Raw genomic sequence first — 20,721 nt, 5'->3', positions numbered from 1 at the left:
AGGTGACCAGCTGTGCTGGGTAAGATTACAATCTCAATCTCACTTTTTTTGTTTTTTTTTCCTTTGGTGATGTTTGGGTTTTAGGCAGAAAAATACAGATATTCAAACAATCTTTATTCTTAAGTACCACTGTTTTTTTTAAAGTATAAATAATGACCAGAGATGAATAGACATGCTTCATTATACAAACCTTGAAACACACAAAAATGTTACTGCAAAATAGTAAATCAAATGCTAGTTGAGGGGGAAAAAAACAGAACATTTTTTACCCGTGATTTATAAATTAAAACAAATTGCAATATTAAAGGCTCAAGTGTCAGCATTAGCTCTGAATTTAGTTAATTGCTTGAGTCATAAAAGAGCACTTTTTAAAAATGGTTACATATTCCTAAATCTGAACATCTTTCCGTTTTTCCTTGTAATTTGAATGTCTAGGAATGTCTAGGTTTTGATCTTGGTGTCTCTTTTTTTATTTTATTTTTTTTAAATGGGATCTGTCCCTCTTCAAAGGGTCACCACAATCACATTACAAAAAACATGTTGTGTTCAGTATCTTGTAGATGATTGTAGCTCAGGTCATCGCCTAACTAAGAGGTTGGTGGTTCGAGCCCTTGTCTCTTCCAAATTGTGTGAGGCCTGATGCAGGCTTGATTCGATGACTTGCAGCAATTGATTCGTAAATGGTGTTGATTGTACAACCCGTACTGTGTGGGGTTATGGAGAGGAAAAGTTTCAGCGCATGTCATAGACGACAAACTCAAGTGCAGAATTCCTGGGAAATCCCTCCCACTGCAGTTCACGTCATGCGCTAAGCAGTTTGGGGATATCTGATATATTTTACGACAGATGCTCACTGCTCCGTACACAACGTTCAGCTACCTCTTTCCACAAATTATTAGCCATGTGTGTCTTTTTATGCCTTACAGGATGTGTTACAAAAATTGTCATACTTCCTCATGGTCTCTGGCAGCTGTTCCTCAAAACTATCCATTGCTATGACAACCGCCAACGGAAAAAGCGGGAATGCCATTTACCTACTGACGGAGAATTCCTGTTTTCGAAGAGTATGAATTGGCCTTAACCTGAACCTCGTGTACAGAGGAGAGCGTCTGTCGTAAATCAGACGGGGGGGGGGGATCATCAAACAAAATCTTAGTTGTTCATATTTAAAACAGATTAACTAGTGTAACAGGGACACTAAGGTTAAAAACAAAACTATCAGCATTTTTTGGATATCACTAAAAATAAGACATCACAAAACAAGACATAACATGTTTAAGTTGCAATAAGTGTAGTGACCCTTTAAGCAAAGTGCAGCTAAGAAATGATGAATGGTAGTATGCAGATCTGCAGCCAACATGTATTTCTGTTCCTCACTTAAAATAAATTGCCATTAGAAAATGTACACACCCATAACTATATTTTCTCTCATTCCAGAAAATACTGTATTTTTTCCCCATCAATAGATTTCATTAGTTAATTGTCCAATATGTTACTGAAAAAAGAGTAGTTCCTCAAATGCAGTTTGTCTTTTCTCCAAACAGTATATGACGTGTTAAAATATTTACAGTTATTTACACATGTTGACCAGATACATACACATCATCTATTCACAAGAAAAGTGTTTGTTTATATACAGCAGGATTGTGTATCAGAAAAACTGTTGTGATGCATGTTGACTTGCTGTCTGATCCTCATCCTTCACTTATGTCAGCTTATGTCAAACTGTTTCAAAGTCTGCCTTTCTGACATTTGGGGAGCTATTGTATCATGCTACTTAATATATGAATTGCTAAAACAAAGAATTCTAAAATACTGGCGGAAAAAGTCCAATGTGCACACATGCTCTGGAGGCTAACTGATAAACTGATATGAAAATAAAACCCTGCAATCTACTGTGCTTTTAAACCACATCAGACTGCCTGGTTAGACCCACCCCACTCGACACTGATTAATTAGGCAAAGTTCCTTGCAGCATATTCCTTTGATGTAGGAGTCGGTGTGAGGAGAGCAGGTCTGGCAGCTGTGGAGTGGATTCACAGACCATTATCTCCAGTTTGATTGCTCGGTTTTTGTGCTGCTCTGATGCTATTTCACATTCATATTTCATGCACCAAATGTACACATGGGTGTGTTTGTGTGCACACATCTGCATCTCACTGTCCTACTTCTAGAGTCGCATCTAGTGTGTTATACATGTCTTAGCTGGTCTGTGGAGGTGGTTAGCAGGAGGAGGCACTAATCTTCTCCGAAACCTCTGGGTCAGACTTGGCTACCAGGAAACGTAGTCGACCTCCTCCCTGACGAATCTGATCCACCGCACTGCATCAGGAAGGAGTAGAGAGAGAAAGAGTCTAGTTACATGAAGCGCAGCAAAGACAGAATAAGGATTAAGGTCCATCACTGTCTGGGCTTGCAACAACCAATCAAAGTAATCAATTAGCTTAAGAAGACGACAGCTAGGGGTAGACTGCTCACTCAATGTCAGTATCACTCAGTACTCGCAGTCTCCTCCAGACCATTGTTGTGATCACAAACAGCATCACTGGAACATCCTCCATACCTCTGATAGTCTGCTCCTATCAGACTGTTCCCGTTCACTGCCAGGATGCGATCTCCGATCCTCAGTCTGCCATCGGAGGCAGCAGGTCCATCAGGGATGAGAGTCCGGATATAAATTCCTGGAGCATTGAGAGGAGTGTGCTGCAGGAGGGAGAATTATTAGTGTGTATCTGTAGGTGTAAATGAAATCAATCTATATCACACTGAAGGAAAATGTTTCTTATTAACTTACAGGCGCCTATTAAAACAAACTCTTCACACATCATTCTGCTTCAGTTTCACCACAGCTTAGATCAGGGTATTATCGGTCATCAATGGCAGTAAAATAAGATTTAACCTACTTTAAATCAAAGAGGGAACTGCAAAAAAACTACATTTAGCAATCATATCCGTTACTTAGTTGAATTAATGGTTACTCCTAATGGTTATCACACTGTATTAGTCTAGGAAAGTATGATTTTCTTCCTAGACATGTTTCATATCTGGTCTCAATGTTGATCTAACAAGTTTTTGTGCTTGTTTTTTTTAATGTACTTATGCTGCTAGCAAAAGGAGTAAACCAACTGCTTCATAAAGAGAAAAACACATTGCTGGATCCTGGACTAAGAGGTAAGGTTAAATGTCAAACTTATGTGTACTCACCAGGCCATCTATGAGTCCCATGCCCAGTCCATAAGGTCCTTTGTCCAGTTCCACTACAAACACCACACACAAGTCATCAGGAAGGGGAGGGGCACCAGAGGAGGATACAGGGAAAGGAAACTCACACCCACTATTACACCCTGCAGAGGACACGGACACCCAAATCCACAAAAACAAACACACACACACAAGCACACACACAGGGTCTTGCTATGGGGTTGGACAAACATAAAAGGTCTTGCTCTGCAGAAAACAAACTGAATCACATGCAATAGTGCAGCCACAGAACAAACATGTAGTTCTGCTAAGAGCCTGCAGATGTCACACTGACTACACAGACTGCAAAAGAGAGCTACTACTGTTATGAGTAGAACCAAGCAGGCAGCTCAACAAAGACGACTGTATGCAGTTATTAACTTATGTGAATGGCATATGTCCTGATATGTTTAAAAAATATTGTTTAGGTGACGTCACTCTTTATAGTCCAATGACTTCACCTTACTGAGACAGAGATAGTAGACTTGGGTAAAAGAGCACTATTACAGAATCAATTGGTATCAGCAAACATCCAGTATTAAGATATCTGAATCAGAAGAGATGAAATTAAATTGGTACTCCAATATTGTGTATAAAGTAGTGTTTAAATGTTTAAAGTGCAGATTTGGAGCGGAGAAAATAAAAAACACATCTCGACACGTTACATACATTATGTGATTTGAACAATAGACCCACAAAATAATAACCCTGTTATTTCTGTGAAGCTTTCAATGTTCACACTGTCAGTAGATTGTGGTATTTCTGTACTGCTCATGTGTTACTGTTATTTTGTCCACCTCTTGTGTAATTATTTAGCCTACCTTCCAGTCCATTGGCGATGAGTCCGTTTGTCTTTTTACATTCTGCCACAGTTCTACTGGTGCAGCCGTTTGTCTGAGTGTTGGGGCCTATTATCGACCCAGGCCCTCCTCCTCCTCCTCCTCCTCCTTCCGGGTACAGTGGGGTATTGGGAGGGGTCAAGTGGCAGGAATCTGAATTTGCTGTTCGTGGGTGGTGAACGGTGCCATTTCTTCTGAGGCTGTGTGTGTGCGATTGGCCTGTGGGTCTGTCCCGTCCTCTCTCCTCTCCTGTCTCTGCCGTCACCTCGTCCCCAGGACCCCCAGATCGGGGACTGCTGTGGGCTGGAGGCAGTAACTCCCTCTGTGTCGATAATGGACAGAAAGAATTCAGAAGACAACATATGAGAATATGATAAATACTAAATGGAAAGAAAATGCATATTCATCTTCTATTTAATTGTTAATAAAACTGTTGTTTAAAAATGAACTTAGTGGTAATTAAACACTATAATGAGTTTATAGGCCAATTATTTCTGAATGTATATGTGTTTCTGTGTACATATGAGGGTGCAGTAACACTAGGGATTATAGTCTAGTCAGCCATTTCCACTAATTAGACTAAAGACTAATCAGATTATCCATGATTTAACCATGTCTAGGTTTCTGTGAGTGTGTATGTGTGTGTGTTGGTTTGCCGGAGTAAAGGGTTTTTGTCTTTCATTTATGGGATTATGAGGAACTCCTCAACAACCACAGCTGCTGAGGCACATGGCCTGGATTACTGCTGTGTGTGTGTGTGTATTTGATGGTATGCAGTACGTGAATGTGTGTGAGTCTCCTGACCTGAATGTCCGGCCAGTCAGATGTGTTGGTTCCATTGGAGTGTGTGTGCACAATGGGAGTGTTGGTGTGTGTTTGTGTCTTGGTGCGTAGCCCCCACAGGTAGTGGCGGATGTACAGCAGCTGTCTGTAGATACTGTCTTCTACACACTCGCTGTCCAGGTCCACTCTGAAGCCGCCACTGGGCAGCACTATCGGAGGGTGGTTCTCAAAGCTTTCCAGGAGGTCCACTAAACAAACACAGTCATGTATCAAGACCTGTTTCAGGACTGTTTTGCTGCTTTCAAACCCAAAACACTTTAAGGACAGCACAAATGTTTTCTACATGGAGTCATTTAAATTTAACTTGGGCTGCTGCCTGTTAATTGCAGTTAGCTGCAGCTTAGTTACTGAAGTAAGTTTGGGACACAAATTTCTGTTTTTGCCCATGTATGTGTCTATAAACATATTAGTATTCTGGTTGACCTGGTCTTTGAAGTTAGAAGCCAGAATACTATGTAAACACGTCAAGGTTTTTGAACTCAGCTTGCAATGTGGCTTGTTAACCAAACTACCACATATGCTACAATAAAATGAACATATGACTGATAGTGCATTGTTTTGCCCTTCATTAGTGGTGTCAGATGGAGAAGACTATTCCAACAGACTGGCAAATACAGCAGAGAGAATACAGCTAATCAGAATGTGCACACTGACATGAATAACCAGGTTTCACTATGTCCCATTTATTGCACACGATATCCTGAGTGATGAAAACCAAGATATGAATCTAAAGCAGGATACTGTGCATGCAAACCTAAAAATCCTGTATGTGAGCTCTGTTTCCTACAAATAGCAGACTTCCTTCAATCTAACCCCAAGTGACATTGATTGGAGCAAGACAGCTGCTGCTAAATGGCTGACATTGTCCTTGTTTGCATTCATTTGTAATTGTGCTTCAGCTACACCCCCCGGAAATAATCTGTCCTACAGCCCCTGTAACTATTACAGTGATGACCTTTAGTTTGAATGGGGCTGCAATAACTGTCAATCAGTGAGTGACACAAGCCAATATATATCATACCCACAGGCTAAACCCATAGCACAAGGACTTTATGTTGCCACAATTTTGTGTGATTCACTGGTCATGAAACTCACTCATACATCAACAAATCTGCACATGTACCTGTTCTGTAAATGTAAGCCTCATCCTCGCTGCTGGGCTGCCATATTGGGACTGGGCCTATCTCTGCTATGAGTTGATATTGGGTGAGAATCCTGTGCAGCTGGACTGGTTTCATAGTTGGGTGCTCACTGGACAATGCTCGCCAACTCATCTGCAGAAAGAAAGGTGGAGAAAAAAAAAAAGAAGAACAAAAGGTGAGAATAAATGAATCAAAACCTTTTAATACAGCTCAATCAAGGAAGCTGAGGGGACATGTGTCGAGTCACAGGTTGCTATTGGCTTTGTGGTACAATTATCCATCAACGCAGTAGTGGATTAGAGTGACCTTGCTTCATAAACAACAGTTCTGTCAGTCTAAAAATTGATCATAGCCAATCTCGTTCATGTTTCTGCTACTTCTATCTACAACCCTTCCATTGTTTGAGTTGATGAAAATAATTTGGATGTAGTAAGCTTTCCTGTTCATGTGTTGCCACCTCATCTGTGCTAGTTAGCAAAGACAACAGTGTGCATGTGTTAGTGTGCCTTACCGTTGTGAGCTGCTGTGGAGGTGTGGCCAGTATGGACACAGTGCTGTTCAGTTTAGTGAAGAATTTGTCAGCCAGAGCTCCCAGACCAGACCTGCTCGCCCACTCCATTACCATCCGCAAACATGCCTGAATCTGCAGCACCTTGGACCTTTGGAACCAGCCCCGAGATGGACCTACACACACACAGACACACACACACAAGCACACGCACGCACGAGTGAGTGTCTGGATATTTCATGACACACACACTGCAGTAAATTTCTACAGTAGGGTGTGTGCATGTCTCAGAAAAATGTACAGTCAAATAGACAGTGTGGTTCTATGCATATTTGTGTTGGTACTGTACAGCAAGAGAGACATTAATTTTTAATTAATTTGATATTGAAGTCAATGAAACAACAGCAATAGACACTGGCTGCCTGTTCCTTGCAGAATACAAATTGACTGCTGCAGAAGGGCTCAGCTGAGTGGGTTTGTGTTTTTCTGCACAACAAACCCACAGCCTGCATTCCTCATGCTGCCTAATCCTTTCCTTCTCTGTGCCACATCAGAGAACTCAAAACAAGTTTTGTGGCAAGTTAAGCAAGCGATAACTCAAAATCTAACATTTGTCATTTATGCATCCTATAGGTTGCCTTTTTAAGCTTTTTGAAAAATCCTCCAAAGTGAGTTTAGGCCTCTGCTGGGGTGTGGTACAAACAATGACAAACAGCTGGACATCTACATTTAAGAATAATAGACAAGTCTGCATTTTGTTGTGTGCACTTAATGTAACAGACATAGGATTAAATATAGAAGTCATTTGTTTTTCAAGAAACACCCTTTTTTCATTTGTCCTCAAGCCAAATTTTCAAATAATAAATGTTGTTGGTACAGCACTACAATAACTTTGCCAAAACAAAGTCTCAGAGGAGTCTAACAAAGTCAACAGGGGTAAACAGAAAAACAGCCTGCACACTGGCAAAAATGAAATCCTTAAATTCTATGTACAAAAGATGATAGAATGAAAAAATGCAAAAGACATGTCACTCAACCAAAGATGAGAATAATTCTTAATAAAATCATGAACTATCTGAATGAAATAAGTAAACAGAATTAGGGAACCTTTTCAGATAATCAGCTTTATACTTCATTTGGTGCTACAGATGCATTTTGGTTCATACCAAAAAATACTGAGTTTGATGTAAAGTTGAATACAAGTTAGACATGACAAGAAGCTTCAATCCAACAATAAAGTGCAGCATTATCTTCTGATAGCTCAAACATAACCCTGCAAATATTCTGCCATATGCACACACACTCCTCTCCGTAATAGGCTTAGGTCTAGGCATACAGTAATCTATGTGTCAGGCATCACAAATAGACAAGACGCCACGTCTTTGGCAGAGGTGTCAAAATGCTTTATATTTTAAAAATACAAATTTACCTTTAAACACAGAAACATTTGTACACTCCCCAAAAAAAACCCTGTTTGCATATAGACATCCATGATAGAACAGAGATTTTGTACCATACTACATCTTAATCCTGAATCCCTAATCTTGAGTTGCTGTTGTAATATTAGGCTCCTGTGCACAATCCCTGTGTTTGTGTGCCATCATGAATATGAGTGTCTGTGTGTGTGTGTTTCAGTTGCAGAGCGCCCGATGCAAGCGTCAGCGTTACCTTACAAACTCACTTCACTGTTACCATGGACACCATCAGCAATGAAATATCAATGAACGAAAAAAAGGGGAGAGAGGAGGAGAAAGCCAGACAGACAGTGGGATAGAGGGGGGTGGAGATGAGGTGGGGGATAGAGGGGCCGCCCCATGAATATAAAGGTATTTCTCCTTCTCCCTTTGCCAGATGTGATCCCTCCTGTCTCCGTCGGCTAATGAAGACATATGGCATGTGCACGAGTGCATTTAAGTGTGTATGTGTGACTAAAGATACAAAAAGAGGGTGTGGAGAGGTTGGAAGTGACAGAAAGGCGGACATACAGATTTAGCTGCAGTAAATGACTATTTTCTGTATTTAGACATGGTAATAGACTATTAGCAAGGTCATCACTACAACTAAACAGTCTTGTAGTCCTTCAACCTTCACTCTGCCCTTAATACCCCTCCCTTTCTCCATCTTCTTTGCTCTCCTGCATCCAATTCCATCTCTACTTTTTTGTCTCACCCCTGATGGCCAGATGGAAGGAAGAAAAGGAGAGGAGGAGGAGTAAGGGGGAGAAACAGAATGCAGACAGCAGAAGGGCATTGAGGACAAATCTGGGTTAGTGTCTGTCAAAATGCTGACAAGGACACAAGGACACACACTCTCGCTGTTTCTTTCTAAAGCGACTGTATACCGACAACTGTACAAATCTTGAGAGATCCAATGGAACAGCGTGTGAGTGTGAATATTTTTCTTTCATTACCTTTGTCCATTAGCTGGTTAAAGAGCGACACGTTGGAGAAGAAGAAGAGGTAAGCAAACATCTGAGCCTGGATCTCGGGGTGAACCTGGTAACCCTGCAAAAGCTCCTGGGCACTTTGAAACACCTGCACACACAAGCATACAAATAAGCAGAGAGACAATGCAGCTGAATTCAATTATGTTTCTGACGACCATAACTACAACACAGTAATATACAAATGCTTACCTGCAGGACCCTGCGCACAGGTTCAGGAAACCCTACACCTCCTTTCCAACAGGGCTCAGAGCTGTCGACTGGGAATGGATTACAGTCTAACAGTCCTGGTAGCACTACATAAAGAGCCTGGACATACACACAAACACACAAAGGTGATGATGAAAGTGATCTGAAACTGCAGAATAACTTCTAACTTATTCATAGTCTTACCACATTGAGTCATAAATCATGTGTGCGTAACAATTCAATCAGGTCTTCTGTGAATGAGTGTGAATGAGGGTCTGTTAATATTCATCTAACCTGACTTTAAAACAAGATAAAAAATGTCTTGCTCATTAAGGAGATGGCGTTGCTACGGTGACAGATTACCTTGGTGATATAGTAGACACATTGCTGGAAAGTGTACATGATCACCTCTTCCAGGATGGTCATTGCCTCCTCATTGGCTGATATGGTTGCCGACAGCAACGACTCCTTTGACCCTAGACACAGGAGTGTTGTAGCTGCATCAGTAGGTACTTCGATAGCATGAGTAATGACTCTCCAGACAACTTTTTTCCACACAACATTTGGACTGTGTGTGTGTGTGTGTGTGTGTACCTTGCAGTGTCTCTATGCTGTGTGTGTATGCTGGTGCTCTTTGCTGGATGAAGTAAAGGATCTCAATTGAGTTGGACATCCAGAAGAAGATGGTTTGCAGATCTGGGACCAAGTCCGAAATACTCAGCAGGCACAGAGAAGCCGGGTCCTGGCTACATGAGCAGACGTGCACACAATGAAAGGAAGTAGTCACACTGTCACACTGACATTTATACTCATACATGAGCACGCATGCTATTTTTCTTTCTAACACTAATTGGAAAATGATACTTACTGCTGAGCTTGCTTCTGAGCCAGCTCCTTTGTCTTCTCCTGCAGATGTGCGCACGCGCACACACACACACACACGCACACACACAATGCAATTAAGTACTCATTAAATTTTTAGGGTGTGCATAGGAGAACCACACTTTATGACGTTATCACTAACCTGAAAATGACACTATCATATTTACAAAACCTAGTGTGCCTACTGTGATACACATTGATAATTACCTTATGTCCTATTGACCTGAATATATGACCCTAATTTTAAACTAATAATAATCCTGCTGCCCCCTACCCCTCATTTTATTTCAACAGTTATTTCTGAAAAAAGGCTTCAAAGATTCAACACTAGTGTTTTGTATCAGAAGTAAAAAGACTCAATCACTTTCAATAACAATAAACAAAACAAAACTTAAAGAAACAGAACAGAGACACCACTTCAAGCAACGTCTACTCACCAGCCTAACCACGTAAGATTGTCAGGATCTAGTCTGCTTACCAATTCCCTGTAAGAGGCACTGCTATGTAACACTATTAGCTTTTATATTTAAATATTACACTAAATTAATTAAAAAAACATTTAAAACCCATAACCCCTTAATTTAGCTTTGAGGTGAGGTCTAGAGTTAGATATTTGCCAAACTTGCCCATTGGGTATCAGATCTCAGGTGTCCCTAAACTTGTTGTTTGTTGCTTTAGAAAAAGATAATTCATGATATAATTAAACCAGAATGCATGTGTCTGTAATACAGTACATGTGAAATGAAGCCCTGTTTAACTATTCACCTGTAACATGGCTTGTCGGTTTCTCTCCACATGAGGTCATCTTAATCAGAGACCCAAAGTACCACAGAGACAGAAAGACAGACAGGCAGACACTGACCCATGCAATGGTCTGGATCCGTCGTACAATCTTGAGCAGCAGTTTCCCAAAACTTCCAGGTGGGAAGGTCGAGGCAGAGTGTTGGATGCACAGGCACAGCAGGTAGGCCGGCGTCAGTTTATGGTCGTCCCCTGACAGAAAGACACTCATTCAGTAATAATAATAATAATAACCATAATAATTTACTGTACCTAGTAGTATCTAGGTTGTAGTAGTTTATTTATTGTGCTTCTCACTAGAATAAAAAATGACATCCATGAAATTCAGAAACTACATAACTACATACACAACTTCATATCATACTTCACATATAGTCCCCTAGAAACTGCTGACAGTGAGATTGGTGAATTATCTACAGTGTTAGTGAACCCCCACAAGGGGTCACAAGACAAATATTCAGGGTCAAGAGATTATTAACAGGACAGACAACAAATTACACTTCATCCTTTCATTTTTGTTAATTATTAGATAATTGAAAAATAGTAAAATAAAACAAGGAAAAAAAGAACTTGGTTGAACTGGTTACAGCTGTTGATGAGGCAAGAATCCATTCTTGTGCCTAAAAAGCTCACAAGTCATCAGAGGTCAGGGATCACTGATTTAGAGTAGTGGTGATTATTTTCTGATAAGATGTTAAATTTTTCCAAGCTATGACCACAATAACTAAAGGTTTAGATTTAATCTAGTATTTTGTGTAGTATTTGATTTTTTGCCATTTAACTTTAATTGTCCTTTCATTGCAACATAGAGATTAAAAACGTTAAAGACATCTAGAGTAGTCTACCTTAACCTTATTTTCTCTACTAGATTGTAAATTAGAGCACAGACCTCCAGGTTCTATTAGAGACACAATCCTGTTCAACAGCTGGTCTTCATGGGCCTGGTCAAATTCCAGCTGTAGCCTCCTTTTCTGACCTCCTCCTCTTCCTCCTCCACCTCCTTCCCCACCTGACAGACTAAGAGGTCCTCCTGCTGTTGCCCCCCCACTGCGGGGTTTCACCAAGTGAGGTTTGAAGCCGCGTCTAACTGCTGGAGTACTCGACACCTGTGCTGCTCTGTCCTTCAGCACAGAGCCACACATCTTACAAGTCTGAGCCCCAGCCTCCCCCTCCTCCACACCTACGTCATACAGCTGCCCCAGGGTGCGAAGTCGTGCCAACGTCTGAGCAGGCAGGGGCTTAGAGCCCGTGGGGTCCTTGTACAGGAAGATGTAATGCGCTCCAAAGGAGAGGAGGTCACCGTGTCGCAGCGTGGTGGAGCGCTCACAGCGGGAAAAGTTCACCAGAACTGTGGCTTGGAGGACGGGCTCAACAGCAACACAGAACCGCTGACTCTCTGCCAGCTCTTCTCCCTTACTACTATTGTTGGCATGGCGACGGGGTGCAGGGACTCGGCGCAGGCGGCAGTGAAGGGGCAGGATGTCCGGAGAAAACAGGCAGATGTTGGGGCGAGCTGATGGGGTCTCTTGACCAACTGTGTGTTGCTCTCTGTTCAGCAGGTACACCAGGCAGTCCTGCAACACACAGCACATTACATGTTACAGTATGAGGTATCAGAAGTCTGGAACAAAACACACAAACCACCTCAGTATCCCCACCTGACGATTATATCCCTGTAGCAGCAGGAGATGTGGGGACTGGTACAACGAGTGCCTCACCCCTCCTCCCCCTTGACTCCCCTCCTCTTTCCTCCGACCGCTGGAGGCTGCTTCACGTTCACGGCCTCTTAAGGGTCCTGGCAAGGTGGAGTAATAACGCTTGGGCTCTTCTCCTACTCCCAGCTAAAAACATATAAGTAATCAGGATTTAAGACAGGCTGATAACAGTCCAAAGGATAATAACAATCAATCATCCTGGCTGTGCTTCAATGGAAGAGCCCACCTGGTTGAGGCTGGTTTCACTGAGGCTGCGGCAGAAGGATGAGTTACTGGACCGGGGCAGGGTCAGTGTCCCTTTTGCCCTGTTCCTCTGGAGCTTACGAGCCTGGGCATTAATATCTACAGGGAGCCAAAGACAAATAGCAAGCAAGAGAACAAAGAGAGGAGATAAGGGCAAGAGGAAGAACAGGGAGAGAATAATAAGGAGCAGAAGGAGGAGGTAGAGCAGAGAAAGGAAAGATGACAAAAGAAAAGTAGTTGCATTTAAAGGTGTAGTTAAACATGATGGACTGTTAGCATGTATGTTTGACTTAGGGTAAAGTAACTTTTCGGGTTGTAGTGACACAATCATGTTTGAGCGGAGCAGAAACTGAGGAAAACCAGTCATATGAAGTAGATGACACTGGATGGAGCAGCACACTGAACCTGATGAAATGTGAACTTTGCAGCTCCTCATGATTTACACCTGAGAATTGAGGCCATGCGATGGCTCACACTGACTGACACACACTCACACTGACTGGATCATTAGCAATGGCGGTGGTACTGGTGACAACACAGGTAGAGGTGGTCTCCATGGCAATGACTGACAGCCACCCTACCTGAGACCAATCCCCACCTTTAGAGCTGGATTGTACCACACGACCAGACCGCAGGGGGGAGCTCCTGTGTTTGCCCAGACCGGACCGACCCATTAGAGCCGCCAGGAATTGGGGAGTTTTGGGCCCTACAGTGGGGTGGGAGGGATTAGGAATAGGGGAGGCTGAGAAAACACCCCCTCATGAAAACACCAAGCACCTAATACCCCAATAAACACAGACACACACACACACGCTACTTCCCACCACAACACATACATGTGGGAAAAAAGGGTCTGTGGTGTTTCTCATCAATCACATCACCACTTGATAAAGAGAGATTAACAGTTAAAGGTGTGAAGCACAGGATTTTCCTCCAAACATAGCACAGTCAAATTAATAACACAGTAAAATATGATCTACTTTGTGCTTTCATTTTTGTCCTTAATTCTTGTAATGAGTTTTTTCACAGTGAATAAGTTATCACTTTCACATGGTAAATTTGGCTGTGATGTGTTCATTTATATAATGAAAATCCTTCAGTACCTTTAAAGTGCTATCTCATTATAAAATGTACGTGAGAATACACAGTTCACACATGCACATGCACACTCACACATACACCAAGGGGGAGAAAAAAAAAGACAAGTTAGAGAAAGAGGAGCAAAGAGAGAAAGAAAGGAGACTCCAGGGTGTGTGAGCTTTGTAAACACTATAACACAACAGAGACAGGGTCAGTGTGAACATGGAAACATGCACTAATATGTATTAGTCAACTTGATACAGCAGCTTGATTCCAGAAGGCATTCTTTGCTGTGATTATACAGCTATACGTACATATTCAGATTCCTTCACATAGTGCACACTTCGTATAGATTTAAGTGTAAACTGATAAACTGGCCATTTTTGCCCATCAAACTCCACTCAGTTAAACGGGTGTGTGATTGCCCTTAGTTGGTTCAGCCAAAGCCCAGACTTAAGCCCCACAGAACATCTGAAGACTGCAGTTCGCAGAGGCTTCTCACCCAGTGGGACAGAGTTTGAGAGGATCAGCCAGTAAGAATGGGATAAACTGCCCAAATCCAGGTGTGCAAAGCTGGTACAGACTTCAGAGTTACCACTTCACAGCTGTCAACTGCTGACAAAGGGGAATCCACAGAGTACTGAACTAAGAGTCTGTCTACTTTTGTAAATGAGACTTCTGCTTTAGGCTTTTAATAAATTTGCACATATGTCTATAAACTTCACTTTCACATGCTGGGTTACTGAGTGTAGACTGATGGGCAGGAACTGTTTTTAAATCTAGATTTAAAGTTACATCTAGAACAATGTTCACATAGTGAATACTTTCTGAAAGTGCTGTATGTTGTTCAGATTTACAGATGCTAAACAGAAAGATAAAAGCTGCAGTCATCTGACTGTTAAAAATGTTTTTAATTGAATAGATAAGGCTGGTGATAATCTATATTTGTCTTACTGTAAACAAAGCCAATTAAAATAAAGCAACAATAAACTAGTCTAACCAGTGTCTGTGCTTCCAGGTCCTAATGGAGTTTATTTCTCTGTGACATGAAACTCCAGAGTTGTCAAAAACAAAACAAAAAGAGATTCAAAACAAATAAGGGAGCCACACTGTTGTACCAAGTAACAAGCTCCCTCATTATGATGAGAATTTCAATGAGTTATTTCCTGGTTGAATAAAGGTTAAATATAATAAAAAATAAAAAAAATAAGTAGACTACTGTTTAATTTAGTAATTTCTACATACATCATCCTGCTATATTAAATTATAACTATATATAACTATATATAACCTGCAGACCAAATGTCTTAATCTACTTTTAAAACTAGTCACTACAATGTTTTCTTTTAAAACTACTGTATCCTGCGGTTAATAAAACATCATACAGCCTCTTTTTTACATTTCACTAGGAAAATGTTTCCAATGGCTCAGTTATTAACAAAAAAGAGTATTTGGAAGTATTTCTGGCACAGAGTGTACAGAAGTCAGGATTAGTCATGTTTCTAAACAGATTTTATAGTAATTTCCAGAATATCAGCAGCAAAGCAACAAAAATCATGTGGAGAACATAATGAAAATGTTATTTTACATCATGTCTTAGTTGAGAAATAAGAATATAGCACACCACCTGCCTTATCTTCTCAGGGCTTCCAGCTTTTACAGGCTGGTTGTCTGGTTATCTGAAAATTATACAACTGTACCGTACAAAAATAAAAAACACTAAGAGATTGCTGGCTGACTCTCTAGCTACCACAGAAGTTGACATAGCAACCAGTAAACCCTGGCATGCTTCATGAGAAATGTTAGTGTTTCTGCAAAGTGCGATCTCTGACTGTGAGGCTAAAAATACTTTGTCTCTCTCAACTCTTCTCCTCATTAACTGGGTGTTTGTGAATTTCTTCAACAGGATGCACAGGGCTGAGTGTGTACATTGTGTGTGTACTATATAAACTGTGTGTACATAAATGTCAAACGTTTCATCAATCAGTACAACAATTTCACATAAAGGTCACATCATGGTTCCTAAAGAGACACATTCACACTACATGGACTGATATTACTGCAGTGCAGATGTAAAAACAGATGCTTTCTTGACTTTGTCTAATTTGTTTATACAGATTATACTGAATTCAGAGTCAACCTCTCCTGGAAACTGTAATATGACCTAAATGGACACAGTTTAGGTGTGAGCCAGGACATTTTTGTGTTGCTACTTTCGTTGCCTCACTGTAGTAAAAATGTGTCATTCATAAAAACACCAGGGTGCCCACACCCCTCCACACCTCCAGGTGGAAATGGATTCAGCTTTCACTCAATCAATCGACCAGCTGTCCATGCATTTCTACTGCACTTTGTGTGTGTGCGTCTCCTTAAGTGCTCAGCGAGAGCATGTGTGTCTCAAAAAGAAACCCAAATGAGACACTGTTTTCACATAATACTGGTAATCACAGCTGAACAGTGTCTACTCTACATAATAACTGTGACAACAACTCTTATTCTGCATCTCTACACACACGCACACCACCACACAAACACAATCTCTGCAGAGGAGCTAACGAGCTGTGCGTTTCTGCTGAGTTTGACATGTTAAGAAAGGGAGGGGATTAGACCAGCTGCTGTGTGTGTATGTGTGACTGTGTATGTGTGTACCTGTCTGTCTATAAGCGTGTGTGTGTATTTCCTCACCAGCAGTGATGGTATCCTTCTCCTTGGCGTTGAGTTCCTCCACCTCTGCTCTTCTGCGCAGCTCAAATCTGCGAGCGTGTCCTTCTCGGGGCTTCCACAGCTCTTGGAGCAATAACGGCTTTTCATTGTCCCCAAGCGCACGTAGGCATTCGGTCCGCCACCCACCTCCCCCCTCCAAACGTCCGATCACGTCGCACAGGACGTAAGAGTGGGCAGCATCCTTGTTGAGCGAGTAACGTTCAAGTGCCTCTTTGACCAGTTCCTGCGCACTGGAGCGTGGTGTGGCCAGTACGCTCTTGTAGTTGGCACCAGCACAGATTTCATCTCCAAAGATTTTCAGCACCCCAGGGGCTGAGCTCTGTGTGGACAGCTCAGCTGGGTCATCTGCTGGTCGCTGTGGGGGTTCAGTTGTCGAGCGCCGGTCCCCTCGGGTGTTTGTGCCAGTTTCTGCTGGAACACGGTCTCTGTAACTCAGAGTACGGTACAGGACCTGGTGCACACACAGACAATATGCAGTGAGCTATATATATATATATATACACACACATATATATAATCTACATATAGTTATCTATGTTTTTAGGATTGTATATTAAAAGGTCATTTCACCCAAATTACAAAAAACCTTATAATAGTTATGGGGAATGTCTTGGTATTATTTGCCAATCTCTGGAAATAAAACATCTCTGGGATTTCTGCCATCACCCCAGTAAACTGAAGATGAATAAAATTCTGACCTTCTTCACAGCACTAAAAAAATTGTTTTAAACGTGACTAAGAATCTACAGCCATGTAGAGCAGTACAGCCTGTGTTGTTTTAATAGCAGTGGTGCATTTAACGTCAGCATGATAACATGCTCAACATGGCGATGTAAACATGATGTTTAGCTGGAATAACGTTGACCATGTTTACCAGTGGAGTGTGTCAGCATGCTAACATTTCCCTCCAATAGCTGTTGACATATTTCAGTCTGGACCAAAGAGGTGGGCTGCCCGACCAACACGGTGATGCCTCGAGCCACACCAATCCATTCAACAGCATGTCTTTCCAGAAACAGTTAGGGTTACACTGAACAACCCATTTTAGATAAACACAGAAAATAAAACCAAAACAATCTATAGGAATGAACATGACTAGAGACAAATGAAAAATGCAGCTTTTTATTTGGTCAGCTAGTTATTCAGTATTATTCACTTAACACTGCATCAATATTCGTTAGTGTGTGTGTGTGTGTGTGTGCATACCTGTGTGAAAGTCCTACTCTGGCGTTTCAAGCGGCTCCGGGATGGTAGGGACATACTGGCCCCAGAAGAACCGTAGAACATGATGCTGCTGTTGGCTTCACAAACTCCACACCTGGTGAGCAACACACACATTTTAACCTTAAGCTTATTTGAAAGCACCATACAGGAGTCAGCTACAGTGGTTACACACAGTTACACTTTAAAAAGTACATGCATAAACGCTGGTGATGACACACGTTAAATTTACTTCTGAAACATTAGTGGACCCAAAAGGTAAAGACATCAACTCTAAATCTACTGTAGCCACTGTAAAGACACTGATTAATAAAACTGTCTGTATGTGGAAGTACCTTGATGCAGTTATTTACTGTCACCTCTATGTGCAGCAGCACCAGGTAAGGTTCAGGGTTGATGGTCAGATACTTTGCATTCAATGTCAGCGTCACCTTTCACACTGGAGAATCAAAGATACAATAAAATGTCAGTTTACAGCAAAACCAAGGTGAGGCAGGTTCATTTGTAATTCAAAGTGCATTACAGAAATGAATGACAAGTTAAAAGTACATAGGCAAGAATTAACAAAATAATTTTAAAAAATAGAATAAAAGAATGAGGGTAGATGAAACACTTTGAGTTGTCATATGCAGAGCGAAGGTTTTAGCTTGGACAAAGGACCATTGAGGTAACTTCTCTTCTAGATCGTCAGGGGCTCAGAAAATTGTTGTGGCTTTAATGATTTTGTCAACAAGCTAAACTGCAAATCAACATGATGTTGCCTACAAAACATCATTTCCTAACACTCATATCTGGGCGAAACCTGGAAGAAACATCCAGATGTGTCTACTTTCAATTACTGGGACATTAGATATTAGGGTTTCAACTGTTTGATTTATCAGACAATTATTTCCTTGATTAATTTTGTGAAGTAGAAAATGCCAGCGAGTCCAAATGATGTATTTTTGGTCTATCCAACCGTTTGGTTTGCAACAGCATAAAACATAAAGGTGCAAATCCTCACATTTGCTAAGATGGAAGAAGAAGATATCTGACTTAAAATGACTTAAATGAATAACTGAATATCAAAATAATTGCAGATTAATTTTCTGGTTTCATATTTCACATTTTTTGAACATGCACTTTGCAAAAGCACAATTCACAGTGCACAGGTTCATAGGCATGCCTTGAATATTTTCTACAGCTACACCTAATTATTTTCTTTTTCAGTTCACTGTTTAGCTTATAAACAGTCAGACAATAATGGAGTTTTGAGCTAGAAGAACCCAAGGTGACTTCTGTTGAACCCATCAGTCCAAAAACCCCCAAATCTTTCAATTTACACTGTGTCAAATGGGGAAAAGTACAAAACTGTAATATTTGAGATAGATCTCATCAAGTATTTGGCTTTTTTTGACAGATAAATGACTCGTGTAATGGAACAAAGGGGATTAAATCACATTGGTCAGTTTCCTAAAGACCTTTTCTTTTGAGCTCATCCAGCTGAAATTGATTAATGAAAGCATAAATGAAAAACAAAGAACCCTGTGTCTGCCTGCATCCAGGTCATCAGGTCATGCATTTTTGCCTGCACAGACACGTCTGTTTCCAGTCTTCTGACCCATGAAGGCCTTTAATGCAGGTCACATCCAGAATGGGGTGAACATTTAGCAGCCAGTGTAGCAGCAGACCTGCCAGCAGATAAAAGCAACACCTCATGCAGTGTGTTTTGATTGCAACATGTGCAGTTATCCCCTCACACGGTGCATTATTTCTTTTCAGCAAATATCTGGCAGGCAGCCTAAAAGACGTTGTTGCAGCTGACTCTGCAAGCGCTGCTGGGATAAAGTGACTATTTTAAATGCCTGCTAATCCACGGTAATCTGGCTACTTGGCTGCAGTTAACTCAATCCAGGGACCAACACACCCCTCCTCCATCTACACACACACACACACTAACAAACCGAGAGGTCTAAATTTTGCATTAGGTTGTGGTTTGTGACCCAGGCCAAGAGACTGTGTTACATTAAACACCCAAGTCAGAGAAACTACAACTTCTCCAGCACCTTCTGACTTCTGTCCGTCCTTGTCTGGACTGGGGGAAGGTCAGAATAAAAACCAGACACATATAAAAGGTCAAATAACACCGGACAGAATTTGGGATTACTTCGGGTCTGCGCTTTACGTCGTGTCCGTCCGTCTGTTTACGATTTGGGTTCGGTGGTCGCCAGTAGCAACCGCCGGAGCAACAAAAGGCAGCGGAAAATCCTCCGAAATTAATCCGCTAAGGAGTCGCCAGGCGCGGCTGTGAGGAAACAGCCCGGCCTTGCAGGTGTGTCAAATGATGGTAGTCGAGCGCATCACATGCAACGAATTATCAATTAGCCTCAACGTGGTTTCAATACCCGAACAACACTCAACAATTAAATAATAAAAACATGTTGTTTTAACTGTAACGGCGCAAAAAGCTGTGGCGCGTCTGTGCGTAATTAAAATAGGTCGTGGAAAAGTTGAGGTGTGATTCCAGCAGGGACAAGCCCAGTCCCCTGAGGGCTCTGCTGGGTGTCTGTTGCGTTAATACTCACGCTGCCTGCAATGCGTGGCTCCATGGTGCTGGGGAATCCTTCTTGGCTTCTCTCTCATTCCGGCTCCCCTACAAGGCAGAAAATCCCCGGTACAACGGGAGAGATATAACACCAAACCGCCTTGCTCCGAGCGACACCCAGCCGTCCGGGACTCCCACCCACATCCCCTAAACTGCCCGTTAACTTGGAGGACAGGCAGCCGCTCCGGGCTCCTGTTTCCCTACGCACATCTCCGCCGAGTGTCCAGCAATGCCCCACCGCATTCCCACATTCACGACCGTTCACTG

General features: G+C 41.8%; 1 protein-coding gene and 1 long non-coding RNA gene across 5 annotated transcripts; one reads left to right on the top strand and one right to left on the bottom strand.

Moving 5' to 3' along the window:
* Nucleotides 1–99: 99 nt before the first annotated feature.
* On the bottom strand, nucleotides 100–20,665 carry radil (Ras association and DIL domains). 4 transcript variants are annotated; one of them, XM_026302672.2, is made up of 21 exons: nucleotides 20,435–20,665; nucleotides 19,394–19,540; nucleotides 18,206–18,309; nucleotides 17,856–17,967; nucleotides 16,611–17,100; nucleotides 12,829–12,944; nucleotides 12,546–12,728; nucleotides 11,777–12,461; nucleotides 10,949–11,079; nucleotides 10,073–10,110; nucleotides 9,799–9,950; nucleotides 9,568–9,680; nucleotides 9,208–9,324; nucleotides 8,983–9,106; nucleotides 6,576–6,748; nucleotides 6,046–6,196; nucleotides 4,884–5,110; nucleotides 4,062–4,401; nucleotides 3,205–3,344; nucleotides 2,564–2,703; nucleotides 100–2,322 (listed from the first exon to the last, which is right to left on the bottom strand). In XM_026302672.2, the coding sequence occupies exons 4-21, from the start codon at nucleotides 17,934–17,936 to the stop codon at nucleotides 2,223–2,225; spliced, it is 3,501 nt and encodes a 1,166-aa protein (XP_026158457.1). In that variant the 5' UTR covers nucleotides 17,937–17,967; nucleotides 18,206–18,309; nucleotides 19,394–19,540; nucleotides 20,435–20,665; the 3' UTR covers nucleotides 100–2,222. The 4 variants fall into 4 exon arrangements, with proteins under 4 accessions (XP_026158457.1, XP_026158456.1, XP_026158459.1 ...); XM_026302671.2 differs by lacking the exon at nucleotides 19,394–19,540; XM_026302674.2 differs by lacking the exon at nucleotides 19,394–19,540 and having other exon boundaries at nucleotides 3,205–3,257.
* LOC117152691 (uncharacterized) lies at nucleotides 2,698–4,527 on the top strand. Its single transcript, XR_004463146.1, has 2 exons — nucleotides 2,698–3,171; nucleotides 4,113–4,527. It is a non-coding gene; the product is annotated as an uncharacterized LOC117152691 (long non-coding RNA).
* Nucleotides 20,666–20,721: the final 56 nt, after the last annotated feature.

Source organism: Mastacembelus armatus, chromosome 1 (genome assembly GCF_900324485.2).
Source record: "Mastacembelus armatus chromosome 1, fMasArm1.2, whole genome shotgun sequence".
Classification (NCBI taxonomy): Eukaryota; Metazoa; Chordata; class Actinopteri; order Synbranchiformes; family Mastacembelidae; genus Mastacembelus; species Mastacembelus armatus.
The sequence above is the reverse complement of the archived record's forward strand: the minus strand, read 5'-3'. Positions and strand labels throughout refer to the sequence as shown.

Bases quoted from the DNA above. Each gene is read 5' to 3' on its own strand.
- radil (XM_026302672.2), bottom strand. From the start codon at position 17,936: ATGTTCTACGGTTCTTCTGGGGCCAGTATGTCCCTACCATCCCGGAGC. The intron at 9,681-9,798 runs GTACACACACAC...TCCTGTGTCTAG, and splicing joins CAGCATAGAGACACTGCAAG to GGTCAAAGGAGTCGTTGCTG. The intron at 5,111-6,045 runs GTACATGTGCAG...GTGTTTGTTTAG, and splicing joins GGCTTACATTTACAGAACAG to TGGACCTCCTGGAAAGCTTT.